Source organism: Haliaeetus albicilla, chromosome 8 (assembly GCF_947461875.1).
Source record: "Haliaeetus albicilla chromosome 8, bHalAlb1.1, whole genome shotgun sequence".
Taxonomy (NCBI): domain Eukaryota; kingdom Metazoa; phylum Chordata; class Aves; order Accipitriformes; family Accipitridae; genus Haliaeetus; species Haliaeetus albicilla.
Genome location: NC_091490.1, coordinates 40093326 through 40109725, shown reverse-complemented (window position 1 = coordinate 40109725; position 16400 = coordinate 40093326). Strand labels below are relative to the sequence as shown.

Genomic DNA, 16400 nt, shown 5'->3' with positions numbered 1-16400 from the left:
TCATACATGACAGCAGGTGCTTCACAATGGTACAGACAACATTTAATGAATTATAATAATAACCTAAGATTTTGTATCACTGCAGCTTTGGTGATTTCTTTTGACTAAACATTCCCAGAAACCCCTGCCACCATCAGATGAGAGCACTAACGCTTTGTGAACCCATTTGGCATAAACAGTCTAGTAAGCAGCTGGTAGGAGCTAGGCAGCTGCGTAATGGGGAAGGATGACTCTTTCTTAAATTGTCAATGAAATCTTGTCTGGCACTTTTCAAGGACTCCCGAGAAGCAGTCCAAACTGATTTCCTCAGTAGAGACGTTTCCAGCTTTTAGCTGGCAACACCTGAGCTACGGTACAGTGCTCTGGCACCAGGAGGAGAAAGGAGGTTTCCCAATGCAGCAGGAGTGATACTCTTCCGATTGCAACTGTAATTCAGCAGGAAGACAAAAGAAAACTGGATTTAGAAAATTCTGCTTGCCCTCCATTCTGCCTGCCGCTGTGATTACTGGTGATGCAGTAACAGAATCCTTTCTGTGTGTCTATGACAAGTCACCCCATCACTGAATGAACAGCTCGATAAAGGACTTCAGTTGAATAGCAACTGATTAACTGGCTGGTGATTTATGGGATACACAGCAAGCAGTCTAAAGAAGGTAATACGTTAAGCCAACACAGCTGAGTTAGGTTGATGTAGCTATTCAGTTAGAAGGAGCTGAGGTGCCTAGAGATTTCCAATCCTTTGCCTCCTCTTTGGAGAATTTCCAAAATGTAACCAGACTGGGAATGTTTTATATATCTAAGGGCTAAAGAAAGTGAACACATGGCAACATTTTTAACCAAAACACAGGAAGAACATAGAGAAAGGAAAATGGAAAACCTTTTAATGCACCTACAGGATTTAGTCAAATTCACAGGCATACAAAACAGAAATATTTCTCTGAATCAGTTGTGATCTGCATATAAAAAAGATACGAGCTAGAGGAGTCCAGCGGGACTGAGTCCAGGAGGGGCTTCAGTTGGAGGGAGGCGGTGGGGGGATAGTGCCTGGCCCCTCCGTGGGGAGAGGTGGTCTCATCATGGGTGGCAGAGGAGCAGGGGGGGGTACACCGGGTGCTGGTGGCAACTGAGGTGGCACTGGAGGTGGTGGCACTGGTCCAGAGGGAGGCATAGGAGGCAGAGTCATGCCTCCCGGAGGAGGCGGCGGCATGGAGTCCGGCAGAGGTGGCCTTGGGGGCAAGCCGTTCATCAGTGGAGGTGGAGGAGGCCGCTTCACAGTTGGGGGCCCTGGAGGGAGGTTTGGGGGAGCTGGGGGCTTCTCCATCTTGAAGTGGAATTGAAGGAAGAACTGGGGAGGGGAGGGGAGGGGAGGGGAGAAAAGCAAAGAGAAGGCAACAATTAATCCTCAGGACAACTTTGTGCCATCACACAACAGAGCTGCTCTCTGCCTCCAGGAACACGGCTCGGATCTCTCCTGTTACCTTCACAGATCATGGCTGCCTTTCTACCCTGGTGGCATTCGTGACTTGCACCAGTGTCGTCCAGTGCTTTAACTCCTCTGAAACTTGTTCTAAGCACTAAGCTATCTGTGACAGAGTCGGTACCCCACTATGCATTCGTCCCTTGCTCTCACATACGATACCCAGTGAGTACATCCATGCTGCGGGCTCACCACAGACAGCTGCGTGCAGGAAACACGCAGCAAGGAGCCACAGAGAGAGGACACGGTGTTGCACGTTTACGCACCGTCCTGCTGCTGCTGACAGCAACCGAGGATTCTACCTCCCAGGCTGAATTTTCACAAAGATCACACACACAGGAAGATCCTTCTGTCAGGAGGAGTCACTGCACACTTGCATTGAAGGAATGAAGATTTTAGCAGCAAAGCCAGCACGGATACGACTGCTGTGCGCTCTTCCTGCATTGCCTTCCCCACAAGCTGCTCTGCCCTCCTGCTCCCCCTTTAACACTCAAGAAAGATGTTGCAGTGCTCCAGCTACCTGTTTGGTTTCCCTGTTCCAGTGGGTCCAGAACTTCCCTTCTGCTTTGTCAATTTCTCTGCTTGGCACCTGCAACGAAAAAGAATAAGGAGCTATTATTAGCACCACCAGATTAGCTCAATGGCCCTTTTTAGCACCAAAGCCTGCAAGATAAGCACAGTTATTCCAGGCCTTTGTAAGATGCACTAGTCTCGGATGTTATTAGATATAGAGATGGGGGCAGGAAAGAATTAAGTTACTTCCCTATCGGTCAAGGACAAGTGTGCTGGCAAAAAACCCTCTCCTAACATCTGCACAAAGGCTGAGGAGCAAAGCCCAGAAGGCTCCTTTCTGTGCCAGACACTGAGAATTCAATGGCTCCCCAGAGCTCAGCACACAGCCTAGTTTTCATGCCAGAGTCCTCCACTAATTCTCAGCAGGGTTTAATGACTTCCAGTCATGTCTTCTTGACCCCCCTTTCCACTCCATTAACCCCCTGAAGGCTAGAACAGAAGTCTATAATAATGTTCACTGGGAATTAATGTCTTGGAAAACGTGGGAAAGGAACTTTCCCAATATTCAGTTAATCCCAAATCTTACCTTGAAAGCTATGGTTTCATAGGGCTCCGCTGCCATCAAAAGGTATTGCCAGCGTCTATCAGGGGGCTCAATCCTCTGCTCGTAGGCTGACATGAACCGATGACGAGGCATGATACTTTCTGCAATCTCCGGATAATCAATCTGTTGGGGTGTTATTGCAGCATTAAGAAGAATGTCCCCTTTTCACTCCCCTTTCACACAAAACAAGCCCTCAACTATGAAGCATATCAAGAGATCAGTTCCAAACAGAAACTTAGTGCCACCAAAGGAATCGGCTTGACAACTACTATCATGGATTTGCTTGACACAATCAGCAGCGGAGGGCTAGGAAGGTAAGGCCTTTTTTTTTTTTTTTTTGATTTCATGAATCCTGCAAAGAACTGCTCATTTAGCAGCACTTTTACTTGGATAAAACTGGACACCAAGAATTGTAACAGTGCCCTTACCTGGAAGAGAAGGCTCTGCTGGCCTGTTTCTGGATCTCTCTGTTTGGTCACTGTAAAGAAAGTAAGAAAGCTCAGTACATCACATATAATGTTGCTCTAACCCTGCTATCTGCTCTAGGAAACACACAAAGCTTCCAACAACAAAGTATTACAAGATTTTTCTCCCATTTATCAAACAAAACGCCACATTGTCTTTAACTGAAACTACTAAGGATCTCTACCGAAATTCAGCAGCTGTGGGGCAAAGACACTGTGCACTGCAGAACAAAGCTGGGAGATAAAGAAGCCAAGTTTTGTACTGAAGGCCAAAACAAAACAATGAGTAGTTCAGAGAAAAAAACTTGAGCTGTACATACAATGAGTGATTTATGAGCATTAGTGAAAGATGGTACAACACAATAAAAGGAGAAGAGAGGCTGAAACAATGTCATCATCTCCTGCACGACTACTAAGAGCTGAAAGACTGAGACATACCAATCTATTATTAAAATGGTTCTCTGTCAGCAATAAAGTGATGTTCCATGGGTAATTTAAACAATAAAGGACATCAGGAGATAAGCCCATATCTTATTCATGGACAGATCTGCTAAAAAGACTAATTAATAATTCACATCCACAGCTCTGCACTTCAGGCAAGCTCCAGCAGGCATTAGGTGTCTCCTATGACAGACATCCCTGACATACCTTTATAACCTGGTCGTCCGATTTTCACAAATTTCTTCACTTCCACTTTGACTTTTTCTGGTGCGGGCTGGGCAGGGGCTTCCTTAGCTTCCTTGGCAGCTCGACGGGCCCTGGATTAATTTGAAACATGCCAAATTTAAAAGGTTAGCTGCACTTGTTTCTAAAGGATACACTAGGAGCAGTTTGAATCCCTTACCACGGAATATTCAGTGCTTCACAGAAAGCACGCCAGGAAAACCTGCTATTTCTCTTCTACGACAGGCTAATTGTATCCCTGCCTTCCCCTGACTAAAGGCTGTCATCTCAAATATCTTATCCACCCCTGAGATGACCTTGGTGCCCCTCTCCACAGATGGATTTGAGAAGACTTACTCCTTGAAATAAAAAAGAAAAAAACCCCACAAGCTAGTCATCTAAACCAAAGCAAACTGGATTTCTTAAAATAAAACTTACAAACTTCTCCCAACCTGTATTCACAAAACCAGATCCTTATAACTAGACTCAAAACAGTTTGCCTTTACAACTCTTTCTCCCTCTCCCTTCAGAAATCCCACAACTGGCTTTGAACTTGAGCTTGAAATGGAGCTTGTCAGCACCATTTTTTGGAGCTGATCTGGTCCGTACCTCCTGGCTAGTGCCAGGCTGCTCACTAGGAAACAAAACACAGTCAAAGAACATTCAAGCACAGTGTGCTACTGTATAATGGAGCTCAATATTTATAGATGCTTTTTAGTGATCTTTTAAAGTGATAATTTGAAGGTGCTTAGGTAATAGAGAATAAAGCTAGAGCAGAGAACAACTTACAGATTGGTCTGATGCTTCTTCCCCTGGGTATGGGCTAAGTAACTTCCCTGTAATAAAAAACAAGGTAGAAGAAAGTTAAATAAAGACAGGACTGTTCCTACACTGAAAGATACTTGTCACAGAGGAGAGACTATATCACACGTTGACAAGGATATTTTAATCCTTAGCAGAGAGGAATCTTACTCAAAAATTGCAGATTGCTCTCAGCTCCTGAATTGTCGTAAACTGTCAGGCTTAACGCATGCAAGCCGCTACCCACCCATCATCTCTTCAGCAGTCAGTCATCAGGCACATCCCAGGTTCTTGCATTTGAAGCTACTATTATTCTAAAATACCTGCTGCCGAGATCAAGGCAGACAGCTGTTCAACTCACCTCATTGTTGTGCAGCGTTAGGCAAAGCTTGCATTCATAAGAGCCCAAGTGATTTTTCATAAAATAAGGGTCCTAGGAAGAGAATTATTAAAAAGTTACAAGCACAATACATGGCAAAACAACAGAATAATCAAAATACTGCTGAACTTTTGCTGCACTGGAAGAACTGAGTTTGTAGATTTAAATTAGTAGCATAACACTGCTTTAGGACTATGAAAACAGAGAGAAACAATAGCAACTTTGTTAACTGATGACAGCATACCCAACTGCAGGCAAGAAACAGCAATATACCAGCCAGTCCTGAGAAGTCTGAAAACAACATAGTAACAGCTACTCGAATACGCAACTGCTGGCACCTCTCTGGTCAGCCCCATCACAGATGTTTCTCATTCAACTCCCACATCACCAGGAGAAATATTTCATTCCAATCCACAACTCTCCACTAAATCTCTCACCCTCCAAGCCATTTCGCTCAGGCAAAGCTCTAAACTTATCCCCACAACAGTCTGCAGGACAGGAACCCTGTGTCTTTTCTTTCCTGTGCAGGCAGAGGCCAAGGCTCACCTTGTTGATGTCGATGGTTTCCAAAGCCAGCTGCCGGAGCCTCTCCCTGCGGTCTCGGTTACTTTCTGAGGCAGAGGCTACGCCTCCGCTTCCAGTTTTACCTCCAGGACGATGCTGAAAATCCATGATGGGGACTTCTGTGCTTCAGCTACTTATGGATAAAGAGAGAGTCTGGAAAAATAAGAAAAAGCAATGTGAGCAATAAGTAACGCTTTCCCTAACCTGGAGTTCACACCACTATTTAGACCCATCAGTAAGGACATGAGACGAGCACAACAAACCGTGCCCTGGACTCTCGCCACATGACACAATTTCAAATGGAGCAGGTCTTGTACCACTGACTCAGTAAGTTGAGTGGAAGTAAAATGATCCAAAATAACAAGCCCCCAGAGCCCTTCCCACTTCCTCAGACACTTCCACGCAGACGTATTCCTTCCCAAGCTCAGTGGGGCCCCAACAAGGCTCAGCAGCCCCACTAGCAACTCCCCCCTGCTCCCCCCCAAAACAGGAGCCTCCCACCCTCCACCTTAACAGCCAACAGCCCCCCTGAAACTACCGTGGGCCGAAGCCCCTCTCCACCACCAAGGTCTGGTGCTGCCCAACCACCCCAACACCCCTCCAAGGACCCAGAGCCACCCCCACACAGCCCCAAACCCTCTGCGAGGGTCAGAGCCCCACCCCCCCCGACCCCCCCACAAGCTCCCCTGGCAAGGTCAGGGCCTCTGCACATTGTCCCCAACCCCAAAGAGTGGTCCCAGAGTCGCCCCTTCCCTCAGCAAGGGCCAGAGCCCCCCCACACCTCCCCCCACACAAAGAGAAATCCCCCAACAAGAGTCAGACCTTTGCGGGAAGGCCACACAGACACCCAGGCCCTCAGCAAGAGTAAAAGCCCCCCTCAAATGCCCCCGAGCAAGGGTCAAAGTCCCCCCTAATTCCCTCCAACCACTCAGCAAGGGTCAAAGCTCCCTCCAAACACCTCCCAGCCCTACAGCGAGGATCAATACGCCCCTCGCCCCAAACACCCCCAGCCCGTCAGCAAGGGCCAAAGCCCCCCTCAAATGCTCCCCAGCAAGGGTCAGAGCCCCCCCAAACACCCCCCAGCGCCTCACCAAGCCTCAAAGCCACCCCCCAAGCGCCCCCCAACACCTCAGCAAGGGTAAACAAGCCCCCCAAACACCCCCAGCCCCTCAGCAAGGGTCAACCCCCCCAAACACCCCCAGCCCCTCAGCAAGGGCCAAAGCCCCCCTCAAACGCTCCCCAGGAAAGGTCAGAGCCCATCCCAAACAGCCCCCAGCCCCTCACCAAGGCCCAAAGCCCACCCCAAGCATTCCCCAACACCTCAGCAAGGGTCAACACCCCCCCAAACAGCCCCTAGCCCCTCACCAAGCCTCAAAGCCCCCCCCAAGTTCCCCCCAACACCTCAGCAAGGGTCAACACCCCCCAAACATCCCCAGCCCCTCAGCAAGGGCCAAAACCCCCCTCAAACGCTCCCTAGTAAGAGCCAAAGCCCCCCCAAACACCCCCAGCCCCTCAGCGAGAGCCAAAGTCGCCCCCCCAACACCTCAGCAAGGGTCAACACCCCCCTCAAGCACCCCCCAGCCCCTCAGCAAGGGCCAAAGCCCCCCCCCCCCAAACAGCCCCAGCTCCTCAGCGAGAGCCAAAGCCCCCCCCCCCCCAAACACTCCCCAAGCGCCCTTCATCAAAGATCACCCCCACACACCCCTCAGGGACAGCCAGACCCCCCGACAAAGCCCCCCGGCCCGTACCGATGCGCACAACCCCGCTCCCGCGCCGCGCATGCGCGTTGCCCTCCCTTCCCCGTTCACGGCGCGCAGCTTCCGGTGCGGGCGCTTCCGGTTCCGGGACGCAGGGCGGCGGGATGGGGCGGCCGTAGAGGGCTGAGGGGCGGGCGGCGGTGGCGGGGTGGGGGGGGGACACCTCGCCATGCGGTACAACGAGCGGGAGCTGCTGTCCCTGGCCCGGCAGCCCGCCGAGAAGGCGGCCGAGGTCTTGATGCGGGTGCCCAAGAAGGGGAGCGGTGAGGAGGGGCTGGGGTTGGGGCTGGTGGAGGTGGAGGGTAGGACTGGGAGTGAGTGGAGGGCCAGGACTGGAATTGCTGGGTGGATAGGGCTCAGAGGGGGACTGGGGAGAGGGATTGGGAGAACTGGGCGCCCTGGGAGGGGGGCAGGACTGGTGGTACTGGAGAATCGGGACTGGGAAAGGGCGCGTAGGACCAGGGCTGGACTGGGAGTACTGGGCGGGGCAGGGGTAGGGGGGTGGATTAGGACTGGCTGTATTGGGTGGGCAGGACTAGGGGTATTGGGAGGCAGGACTGGGAGGACTGGTGTGTAGGACTGGGGAGCATTAGTGGTGGTATCTGGTTTGGGGGGGGCTGGAGTGGAGGGATGGGGTGTGGCTGGGGCCAGTGTGGCTGTAGGGGCCATGAGGGACCAGGGGATCAGAGGAAGAGGCTGTTTCCTGAAATCTCCCAGCAAATTTCCTTGCAAACCAGCACTGGAGTACGAGCGTTAAAGGAACTCGCTCCCTTGTCCAGGGTCTTTCCTCCCCCCAAGGACTTGGCAGCATTCTGGGGGACTTTGTCCCTCAGAGGTGACATCAATGCTGACAGCCCCACTCAGGGAATCCCCCGGGATTTGGAGCACTCCCTCGGGTTGGCGGAGGTCCTGTCGGCTGGGCAGCTGCGTCGTCTGCGTGTCAGTGACACAGTGCTGTGGGCTCTGTCTGCCCAGAAGCCACTCGAAGCTGCAAAGCGAATTCTGTCACCTTGTGGCTGCAGTTCAGCCGAGGACAGCACGGCGGGGTCGATGCAGAGGGTGCCTTTCCCGAGCAGGTTGAGGGTCGCGAGCTCCTCTAGGACCAAAAGTCTAAACCATACCGGAGCTTCCCCGTAGGTTTGGTTGAATGAGCGCCGCGCTGGGTGCTGGCAGGGGTGGAAGGGGCTTCCCTCTGTCCCCTGTGCTGGCTGGCTTGGCCCTTCTGCCTACCTCAATGCTCTTTTTTTTTGCAGTGTTAAAGAAACGCCTCGTGAAGCTCGTTGTCAACTTTCTCTTCTACTTCCGGACAGATGAAGCAGAGGTATGGAATCTGCTTTTTTTGTTGTCATTGTTTGTTTTCCTCCCTCTCTCTTCTTTTTCTGTGAATTGATTGCGTGGGCTTTGTAAAATGGTACGGGAACAGGCTGCCAGAGCCAGGACAGAGCGCCCACGTTTCCTCTTCCATCAACTCGGCGAAAACTCGTGGGGGTGAGAAGCAGCACTGCCATCTAACCACACCCTGGTGCTTCTCCTGTGAGCTTGGAATAAATCTTTTAAACATAACAGTTGCCCCAAAACTGCAAAAGGTGGAGTCTGTGATGTTTGTTTGTAGGACTGTGCCTTATTGTGCTAAACTGAGAGGGGAAGCTTATATTTTGCTCATCCAAGAGAAGCATTAGCATTGTTTCTTCTTTTTTATGCCAGGAATTTTACTTGTGTACAATGCTCACTGTTACTGGGAAACTTTTGTGGCCATACCCTGTCAATATTGTTAGTTTGGGCATGCAGAAGCCCTGCTTGGCTCTAGAAAAAAAGCAGCGAGGGATGGGACCTTTGCGTTCTGTTTCTGGCTTTGCCACTGCTGAGATCTGGTGATTGTTAATGAATCCCTTGATAACTGTTGCTAAAGATCCTCTTGTTGGAAAATTAATATATAAGCAATCTTAATAATGAGTGTGAAGAAAGGTGCTGTGTGCATGCTGGTACTACAAACAAAGGAACTGGAAAGCTTTTAGTGGCATGTTTAGACTTAGTCCATCATAAATATTTTATCCTGATAATGGCTGAGCGCCTGTTTTCAGAAGTACCCTTTTCTCTCTGCCAAAGTGCAGTCACTTATCGCTGCTTCGCTAGACCTGCAGTCATAGTTCTCTGGGTGGGGCCAAGACGCCCCAATCGCTCTGGCACGTGTCTGTAGTCTCAGCTGTGGCTCCTGCGCTGGTGTAGGATGAGGCCCTTGAGGACATGGCCCGTCTCCTTCACTGCCACCCAGTGCTGCTCTGCTCTCTTCTTTTCTGGTGGTTATTTGTAAGCATTTTTGTGTGTTCTGAGGGAGGGGAGATTATGTTCTTGGATGGATCAAAATAGTTGAGCAGGTAGGTGGAGGATGCTAATGTAAAACAGTTGTGCCAGAAATACATAGTAAACCAGGTTTTTCAGTATCTTCTCTGCTGCCTCATTTGCCTCTCGCATTTTGTTTGGCTTGGACAAAACAATTCGCTTGTGGCTTGCTTTTGTTTATGGTTTGTATCACCCTTTGGTTCTCATGTCCTTGCTCAGTGCGCGCTGGTGAGCAAATAGTACCTACTGTTTGTCTGTTTAACCTGAGCTGTTCTAGTACATCAACACACTGTTCTTAACCTCTTGCAAGGCTTCAGGACTGCCCTTGCAGAGTATAACGTGAGTTGTTCTTTGTGTCGTGTTAAATATTTCATCTTTGTTTGATTTACTGAGCACGGAAGTAAACTTCTTTGCTGTCTTCGCATCACAGAAACGAATGCTAAAGCCCAGACTGAGCAAGTAGAAATGTTTAACACCTAATTAATGTACACAAGGTGTTACGGGTAAGACTAACACAATGAAGCACGTCAGTAGACGCAAAAAGGTCAATTAAAAGAACATGGAACATTCATGGAATTAGACTGCATTACTTTAAAAGTAGCACCTGGTTATGAAACTTGCTTAAAAGGCACTAGGCAAACTCTGTGGGTTCAGACCACTGTCGTGCTGGTGGATGACGTGGGTTGAACCCTCTCTCTGGGTCTTTTCCAGCCCATTGGAGCTCTGCTGCTGGAACACTGCAGAATCACCAAAGAGGAGGAGAACGTTTTCTCAATCAGTGAGTTCTGCGTACGCAATTCCCTTTGTGTTTCCCTTAGGGCAAGTAGTGCTATATAAAAGGAAATGTTCTGCTGCTTAGTTCCTGCTTTTCACTCTTGTTTCTCTGCTAACAGTGGGGTTAGGGCTCCTCAGCCTTCTCCTCCTCAGCTGCCAGTTGCTACTTTGGCATTGCCGTGCCCCATCCTGAGGACAGCGGTATTTCATCGCTGGCTGAAACAGTCTGTGTGATTTGCACAGCTGCATGTGAGGACAGAAGCAGTAACAACAGACGGACCACGGCTTAGTGCTTGTGCAAATCCCTCTCTATGAGGGTTTGGTATTGACAGATTGCTGCTTCTGTGCTATTGCATTTTATCAAAAAAAAAGTGAGCCTCAGATAAACCATCTGTCAGGCTAATCTAGCACCAGTCCTCCCGCCACGCTGTTTGTCCTTGTGTTGATAGCCATGGCTCCAGCTGGCTCGTGGTGTGTCGTCCTTTGTAAGCAGCCTTTCATCCAACAACTAATCATTGTGCGAGAGGTATGTGGCGAAAATAACAGGATGTTTCTCCAAGGCCATCCCCATATCTTTTGGCCTGGTTGTCGGGTACAGCTGCTTTTCTATGCATAGCCTTGTCTCCTCTTTTAGCCGGGAGAGGTGGTGTTCTCGGTGTCTGCAAAGGACCCTCAAACAGCCTGAACATACTGATCTCTCTAAGCACTGTGCTCCAAATTTCTGGGGCTTTAGGACTGTCGGGAGCTCTGGTGAATGAAGATTCCTGAGAAAAGCGTTAAAACTGATGGCAGTTGGTGTCAGGTTGTGTCCCTGCACGGCAGCCCAGAGGGGTTTAGATGCAGTCTGACCCACTTATTTCACAGCAGCAGCCTAGATATCAGTGGACTATGTGTACTAAAGAGCAGAGCTCTAGGGACAATGTAGTTAATTAGATGTCCTGATTCTGTCTTGGTAAAGAACTGGAGTTGCATGGGGACTTGCTTTCCACTGTGCACAGTACCAAATTTCCCAAAGCCTTGAGCAAAGACAGGTCAGTGCCTTCACTGAGTGCAATTTAACTCCTCAGATGGCTGCCCTCTGCATATATCAAAATCGCTTCCTCGGGGCCATTTTCCACTTGGGTTACTAAATCTCTGGTGACTTTTTGCAAGGAGGCTCAGGGAGTTTCAGTCCCGAATCTGGCCACGTTGATCCGGTTCAGTTCTGAGCTGTCGCTTTCAGTTTTGAGAACTTGCTCTTCCCGAAGTCTTTAGCTGCTGTAAGCTGACAAACGCTGTAGGCAGCTGCTCCGGGCCAGCCAGGAGCTGCCCAGGGTAAGGGAGCAGGACAGAGGCCTGGGTTACCAGCTTGTTCACAGATCATCTTAGTTGAACAGAGATGCTAACTGTGGCCTGGCAGAGCCTGGCTGTTGCTGGGGAGGGAGACAGTAGAGCACAGGCAGCTCTGCTGGGACCTCCCTTAAGCCTTTTCTTTATCCCTGGCAGGTTTCATTGAGGAGCCAGAGAGGAAATACTGCTTCGAATGTGACAGTGAAGAGCAGTGTCAGGAGTGGATTGAGGCACTCAAGCGAGCCAGGTAGGCTGAGCCACTAGCCTGAGGTCTGCGTTGTGTGCTCTGTGCTGTTTGTTTTCTGGGATCAGCTTGTGGTGAACCCAGGGAGGAAAGCCATCGTCTCCTCCCATGCAAGCTTCCCTTCAGCTCTAAATAGCATCTGAAACTTCTCCACATCCTTTTCTGCTCAGCCTGCCGCATGGTCTGTTCCTGTCTTACAGCTATGAGTTCATGAGGAGGAGCTTGATTTTCTACCGGAATGAGATCCAGAAAATGACAGGGAAGGTGAGTCCATTGAAGTCAGCTTCTCAGGTGGTGACCGATGGGTTTGGACTGGAGCAGGGGCTGGTGATCTCAGGTGTTGCTGCCGACTGTCCTGCAGAAGGCTGTTTGCTGCCGTGTGTACGGAAGAGATCCCGTAGTAAGCCAGTTTCTGAAGCCATGGTCTTAACAGCCAGACCTGAGAGTCTTCCTCTGCCAAGCAGCCTGTGTTGTTGTGCTCAGCTCTGACCCTCGTACGTGCACTCTTCCAATGGCAGAGTGGCCTGAGGTTTGTAGCTGGACAGTCTGGCCTGGGCTAGCCCGGGCTCCCACCGGTTCTCTGGAGGAGTTCACAGGCAGCCCTGGCCAAATGAGAGCATACGTGGGTTGCAATGCTGCTCACACCCTGCCAGGCTCCTCAGAGTGTCCCTGCTCGAGGTGACTGAGGTGGCTGCGGCTCAACTCTGCATTCCTGTGCCAGTGTGGAATGAATACAGCCCACAAACCTTGGTTATCTATCTGCCGTGTCCTCCCTGAGGGCTGCTTGCCTTTCTGTGCCAGAAACAGCAGCCAGGGGCTGGACTGGGATAAATCCAGCATATGAATGGAATGAGTGCCCAGCCCAGCCCCAGAGTGCAGGCTGGTTGTGGGACAGTCCTGCTGGCCTCCCCCTTTGTCTGCATCTCACTGGTGCCTTCCCTGTGCTCTTGCTGCAGGACCCCCTGGAGCAGTATGGGATCTCTGAGGAAGCCCGCTTCCAGCTGGGAACACGCAAGCAATAGTCCCCTCGCCTGGGCTGAACTGGCTTCTGGCTGCGGAGGGTCACCCCCCAAACCGCCCCTCCAGGAAAGAACAGCAGCAGTTCCCCACAGCAGTGACCAAGTGACTTTTTAATTTATTAGCCAAATAATTTTGTATGATTTTTTTAAAGGGAATTCATTGCACATTCTCACTTGCCCCAGCTGCGGAGGCAGCCAGTCTTAACCACTCCCTGCAGACTGTGCCCTTGAGCTGACACCGCACCGCTGCGGCAGTGGGAGTAAAACCACCCTGGCTCCTCGGGAGAGCAGAGGAGGCAGGGACTGAACAGAGCTCCCAGCACCTGCTGTCCTCCAGCGCGGGCTTGCAGCCCTCTGGCCTGGAGCTTCTGGGGCAGGCCCTGGGCCAGCTCTAGCCCTCCTGTTCCTCTCCTGCAGGGAGCTACTCAGCTTTTCTGGCTCAGGCTCTTCCTGCAGTCTCCAAGGGAGCCATGGAGGGTTGTTCATCCCCTTGCTGTAAGAGGATGCTCCAACTGATTGCATGTCTATGCTTGCAGGGTTAACCCTGTCATGCCCTCTCCTGTTCACTGCAAAGCCATTTTGGTTGCTGAGACCTGCTAGCAGACCCTGATGGCCAAGCTGTTGAGCAAGGAGGAGTGGGAAGCTTTCCATTAACATGGGGAGAGCTCAGCCACAGCTCCAGCTGACAGGGAGGGGGCATCCACCCCAGCCACCCCATCAAGGCAGCAGAGTCTGTGCAGCCACTAGCACCTGCCTCTTGGGGTTGTTTTCTTCTTTTCCCTTCTTCGGGCAGGTGGTGCTAATTCCTAGAGGCTTGATGAAGCCCACAGTACAGGCCATTAGAGCACTCTCACAAATGCATTAGAGAACAAAGCTGCAAAGCTCAAGGGAGCAGAGACAGGGCTGAGAGATCTGTGGTGATCCTGCCTCCCTCTGCAGGGCTGTGGGCTGGGCTAAGCTGTGCAGTTATTCAGCTTCCCAGAGAGGAAAGCCAGATGGAGAGGTTTGTAAAGACAGGAACTGCTCCACTTTGGCTGGATGTTTGAGCTTCGGGGGCATGCAGAAGTTAAGCCTAGGGAGCATGCGACAGCTAGGCATTAACCCTTTGTTCCCTGAGCCATTGCTGCAGCTTTTCTCCCCTCTGTGAACGTCCAAAGGGAAAGACCAGAAAACTGCCGAGGTCACAGTGAGCTGCCAGGGAATGAGGGTTGCCTTCCCTGGGGCTCCTGTAATGAAGAGATAAGTGTTAAGGATTGTCTCTCCTCGAGGCTCCACACCTTCAGCCATGGCTCTGGCTGCACGAAGGAAAACTGCCCAGAGATGAGGGACAGAAAGACACTCCCCACACCTGCACCCAGGGCTTCAGGAGACCCAGGTTCCCGACTCCCGCAGGAGCAGAGGACACGGCTGCCTGCAGCAGCTCCCCTGGAACTAGACCAGGAAAAGCTCCAGGAAAGGCACCTGGGAAGATCCCAGGTAACATTGTCAGATGGTTGATGACAGAAGGAACTCGGCTCACGGCTGAGGCAGGTAAACACAGCACAAGGGCTTGGCCTGAGCTTTGGGGGTGTGCAGCTCTGGACTTTGTTCCACCTGGCTAGCAGGAATGCTGCTCTGCAGCTAACCAGCACATGGTAAGCGAGGTGAGGTAGAGCAGCCTGTGCTGTGATCTGGGGTTGAAAGGAAGTTTTGGGTCTCTTCCTCTCTGGCTGGGAATTAATGCTGAAACAAGAGCCCATATTGCAAGCTTTAGTGGCCTGGCCTTCCCTCTTTACCTCATGCTGCTGGGTTCCAGGAGAGTGGCAGATGTCACTGATGCTTTATTTTTAACCTCAAAGCCAAGACTGTTCCTTTCCCTCCCCAGATACTCCCTTTCCCTTCAATCATTCCAGGTGCTTGCTCCAGAAATTACCAAAATAAGCAGCTGTCCTGCATAATAAGCTGAGGGCATGACAGAGTGGCAGCAGAAAATGGAGTGGTTTTGAAGACAGATGGCAACTCTAATGGAAGCAGCAATGAGGGATTAAAAGCAGGAACATACAAGAGCTTGCGCTTTAGAGAATTAGTGTCCTCAGATGACTTTAAAGTGCATTTTAATCCTCACAACCCTGCTCTGCTTTACCTCAGTGCAGGGGCATGTTCCTGACATGCTGGTGGGGTACGCAGCAGCTTTACTTACTGTGAAAAAGAGACTCATCTGTCTGGTCACTCAGGAGAGGACAGACAGACACACTCCAGCCTCAGTGGCGGAATAACCAGAGCTGCGCTGCAGCTGCTGCTTCCTCTTCTGTAGCGTGGGCCGAGCAGAGCAGAAGTGGGCTCCCCCACCACAGGTATCGCAGCTCTCTGGCTTCGGCGTTGGCTGACCAGCCGTGAACGCTTCTGCCAGCCAGTTTCAGAGGCAGAACATCCACATCCAAACTCGGCTCCCCAGGGTTCAGCGTTAGTGAATTCTTCAATATGCAAAGTCAAGCCATATATAAACAAAACCCTGGGAATTCTGCCAACATTCAGTCATTTCTAGCAAACAAAATTCTGGCACTGCAGTGAGGCTCAGAGTTTCTGCCAGCCACCTTCAGTAGCTAACAGTTCTCAACCGTGTGCCTTCCAGGACTATCGCTAGCGTCCTCTCTTTGCACGCCTTTCAGAAGGTAGAGCCGACACCCACCATCTTCACTGTATGTAAAATGGGCATTTTTACTTAGATGTTATGGGGAAGAGTTGGGCGAGCAAGAGAGAATCCCAACACTTATTTAAGAGGCAACAATGACATTTCTTAACTGAATGTAAGACAAATGCTGTGAAGAGTTACACGGGCCAGCGGCTGGCCCAGTAACTTAGATCAACTTCTAGACTAGCGCTAGGACACTGGGTTAGGTTTCAGGAGTAAGGGCAGATGGTACTTCTAGACACTTTGAGATCTGCATCAACTGCTGGTGATTTATAGACAATTGTTCATTTTTCATACTCCCGTCACTGCTTTTTGTATTTCAGTGGCCTGTTCCAGTGAGCACTGTGTACAGGCTCCCTGAAAGTGTACTGAAGCTGTTTATCTGTTGTACAGTGAACATTTCCAATAAAAACTTGTTTTAAATCTTTGTGGCAGTCAGAGCTGTTCTAAGAAACCAAAACCTTCACTGGGAAGGGGTGGCTGTCCAGTGCAGCCCCGGAGGGACCGGGCATCTCACCTGACCGCCAGCAGCTCCGTGCCTCGGCGCTGCAGCAGGGATCACCGATAGAGGAGCAGCAGCTGCACAAGCTGCAGCAGATGTGCTGCAGAGCCGGAGCCTTCAGTCCCACGAGCAGGAGCAGTGGGATTGTTGGAGGTCAGGGGCCTGCTCAGGAGCCAGCTGCAGATGGCTCCACAACGTGATTTTTTTAGAGGCTTTTTGCTAACGGAGCTGAGCGCTTGGCAATAGCTGGAGTGACAAACATGCTTAGGAAGATGAGCTGGGTCAGACTGCTGCTGCAA

At 50.8% G+C, this 16400-nt stretch overlaps 2 protein-coding genes across 2 annotated transcripts; one reads left to right on the top strand and one right to left on the bottom strand.

Annotated features, from left to right (window-relative positions):
- Nucleotides 1-859: 859 nt before the first annotated feature.
- SF3A2 (splicing factor 3a subunit 2) lies at nt 860-7340 on the bottom strand. The gene is made up of 9 exons (XM_069790153.1): nt 7214-7340; nt 5448-5618; nt 4884-4955; nt 4511-4557; nt 3707-3816; nt 3023-3072; nt 2577-2717; nt 1998-2066; nt 860-1345 (listed from the first exon to the last, which is right to left on the bottom strand). The coding sequence occupies exons 2-9, from the start codon at nt 5571-5573 to the stop codon at nt 1013-1015; spliced, it is 948 nt and encodes a 315-aa protein (XP_069646254.1). The 5' UTR covers nt 5574-5618; nt 7214-7340; the 3' UTR covers nt 860-1012.
- Nucleotides 7341-7349: 9 nt separating this feature from the next.
- On the top strand, nt 7350-16021 carry PLEKHJ1 (pleckstrin homology domain containing J1). Its single transcript, XM_069790154.1, has 6 exons — nt 7350-7485; nt 8476-8543; nt 10274-10340; nt 11822-11912; nt 12110-12173; nt 12866-16021. Exons 1-6 carry the CDS (start codon nt 7392-7394, stop codon nt 12929-12931), a joined length of 450 nt encoding a protein of 149 aa, XP_069646255.1. The 5' UTR covers nt 7350-7391; the 3' UTR covers nt 12932-16021.
- Nucleotides 16022-16400: the final 379 nt, after the last annotated feature.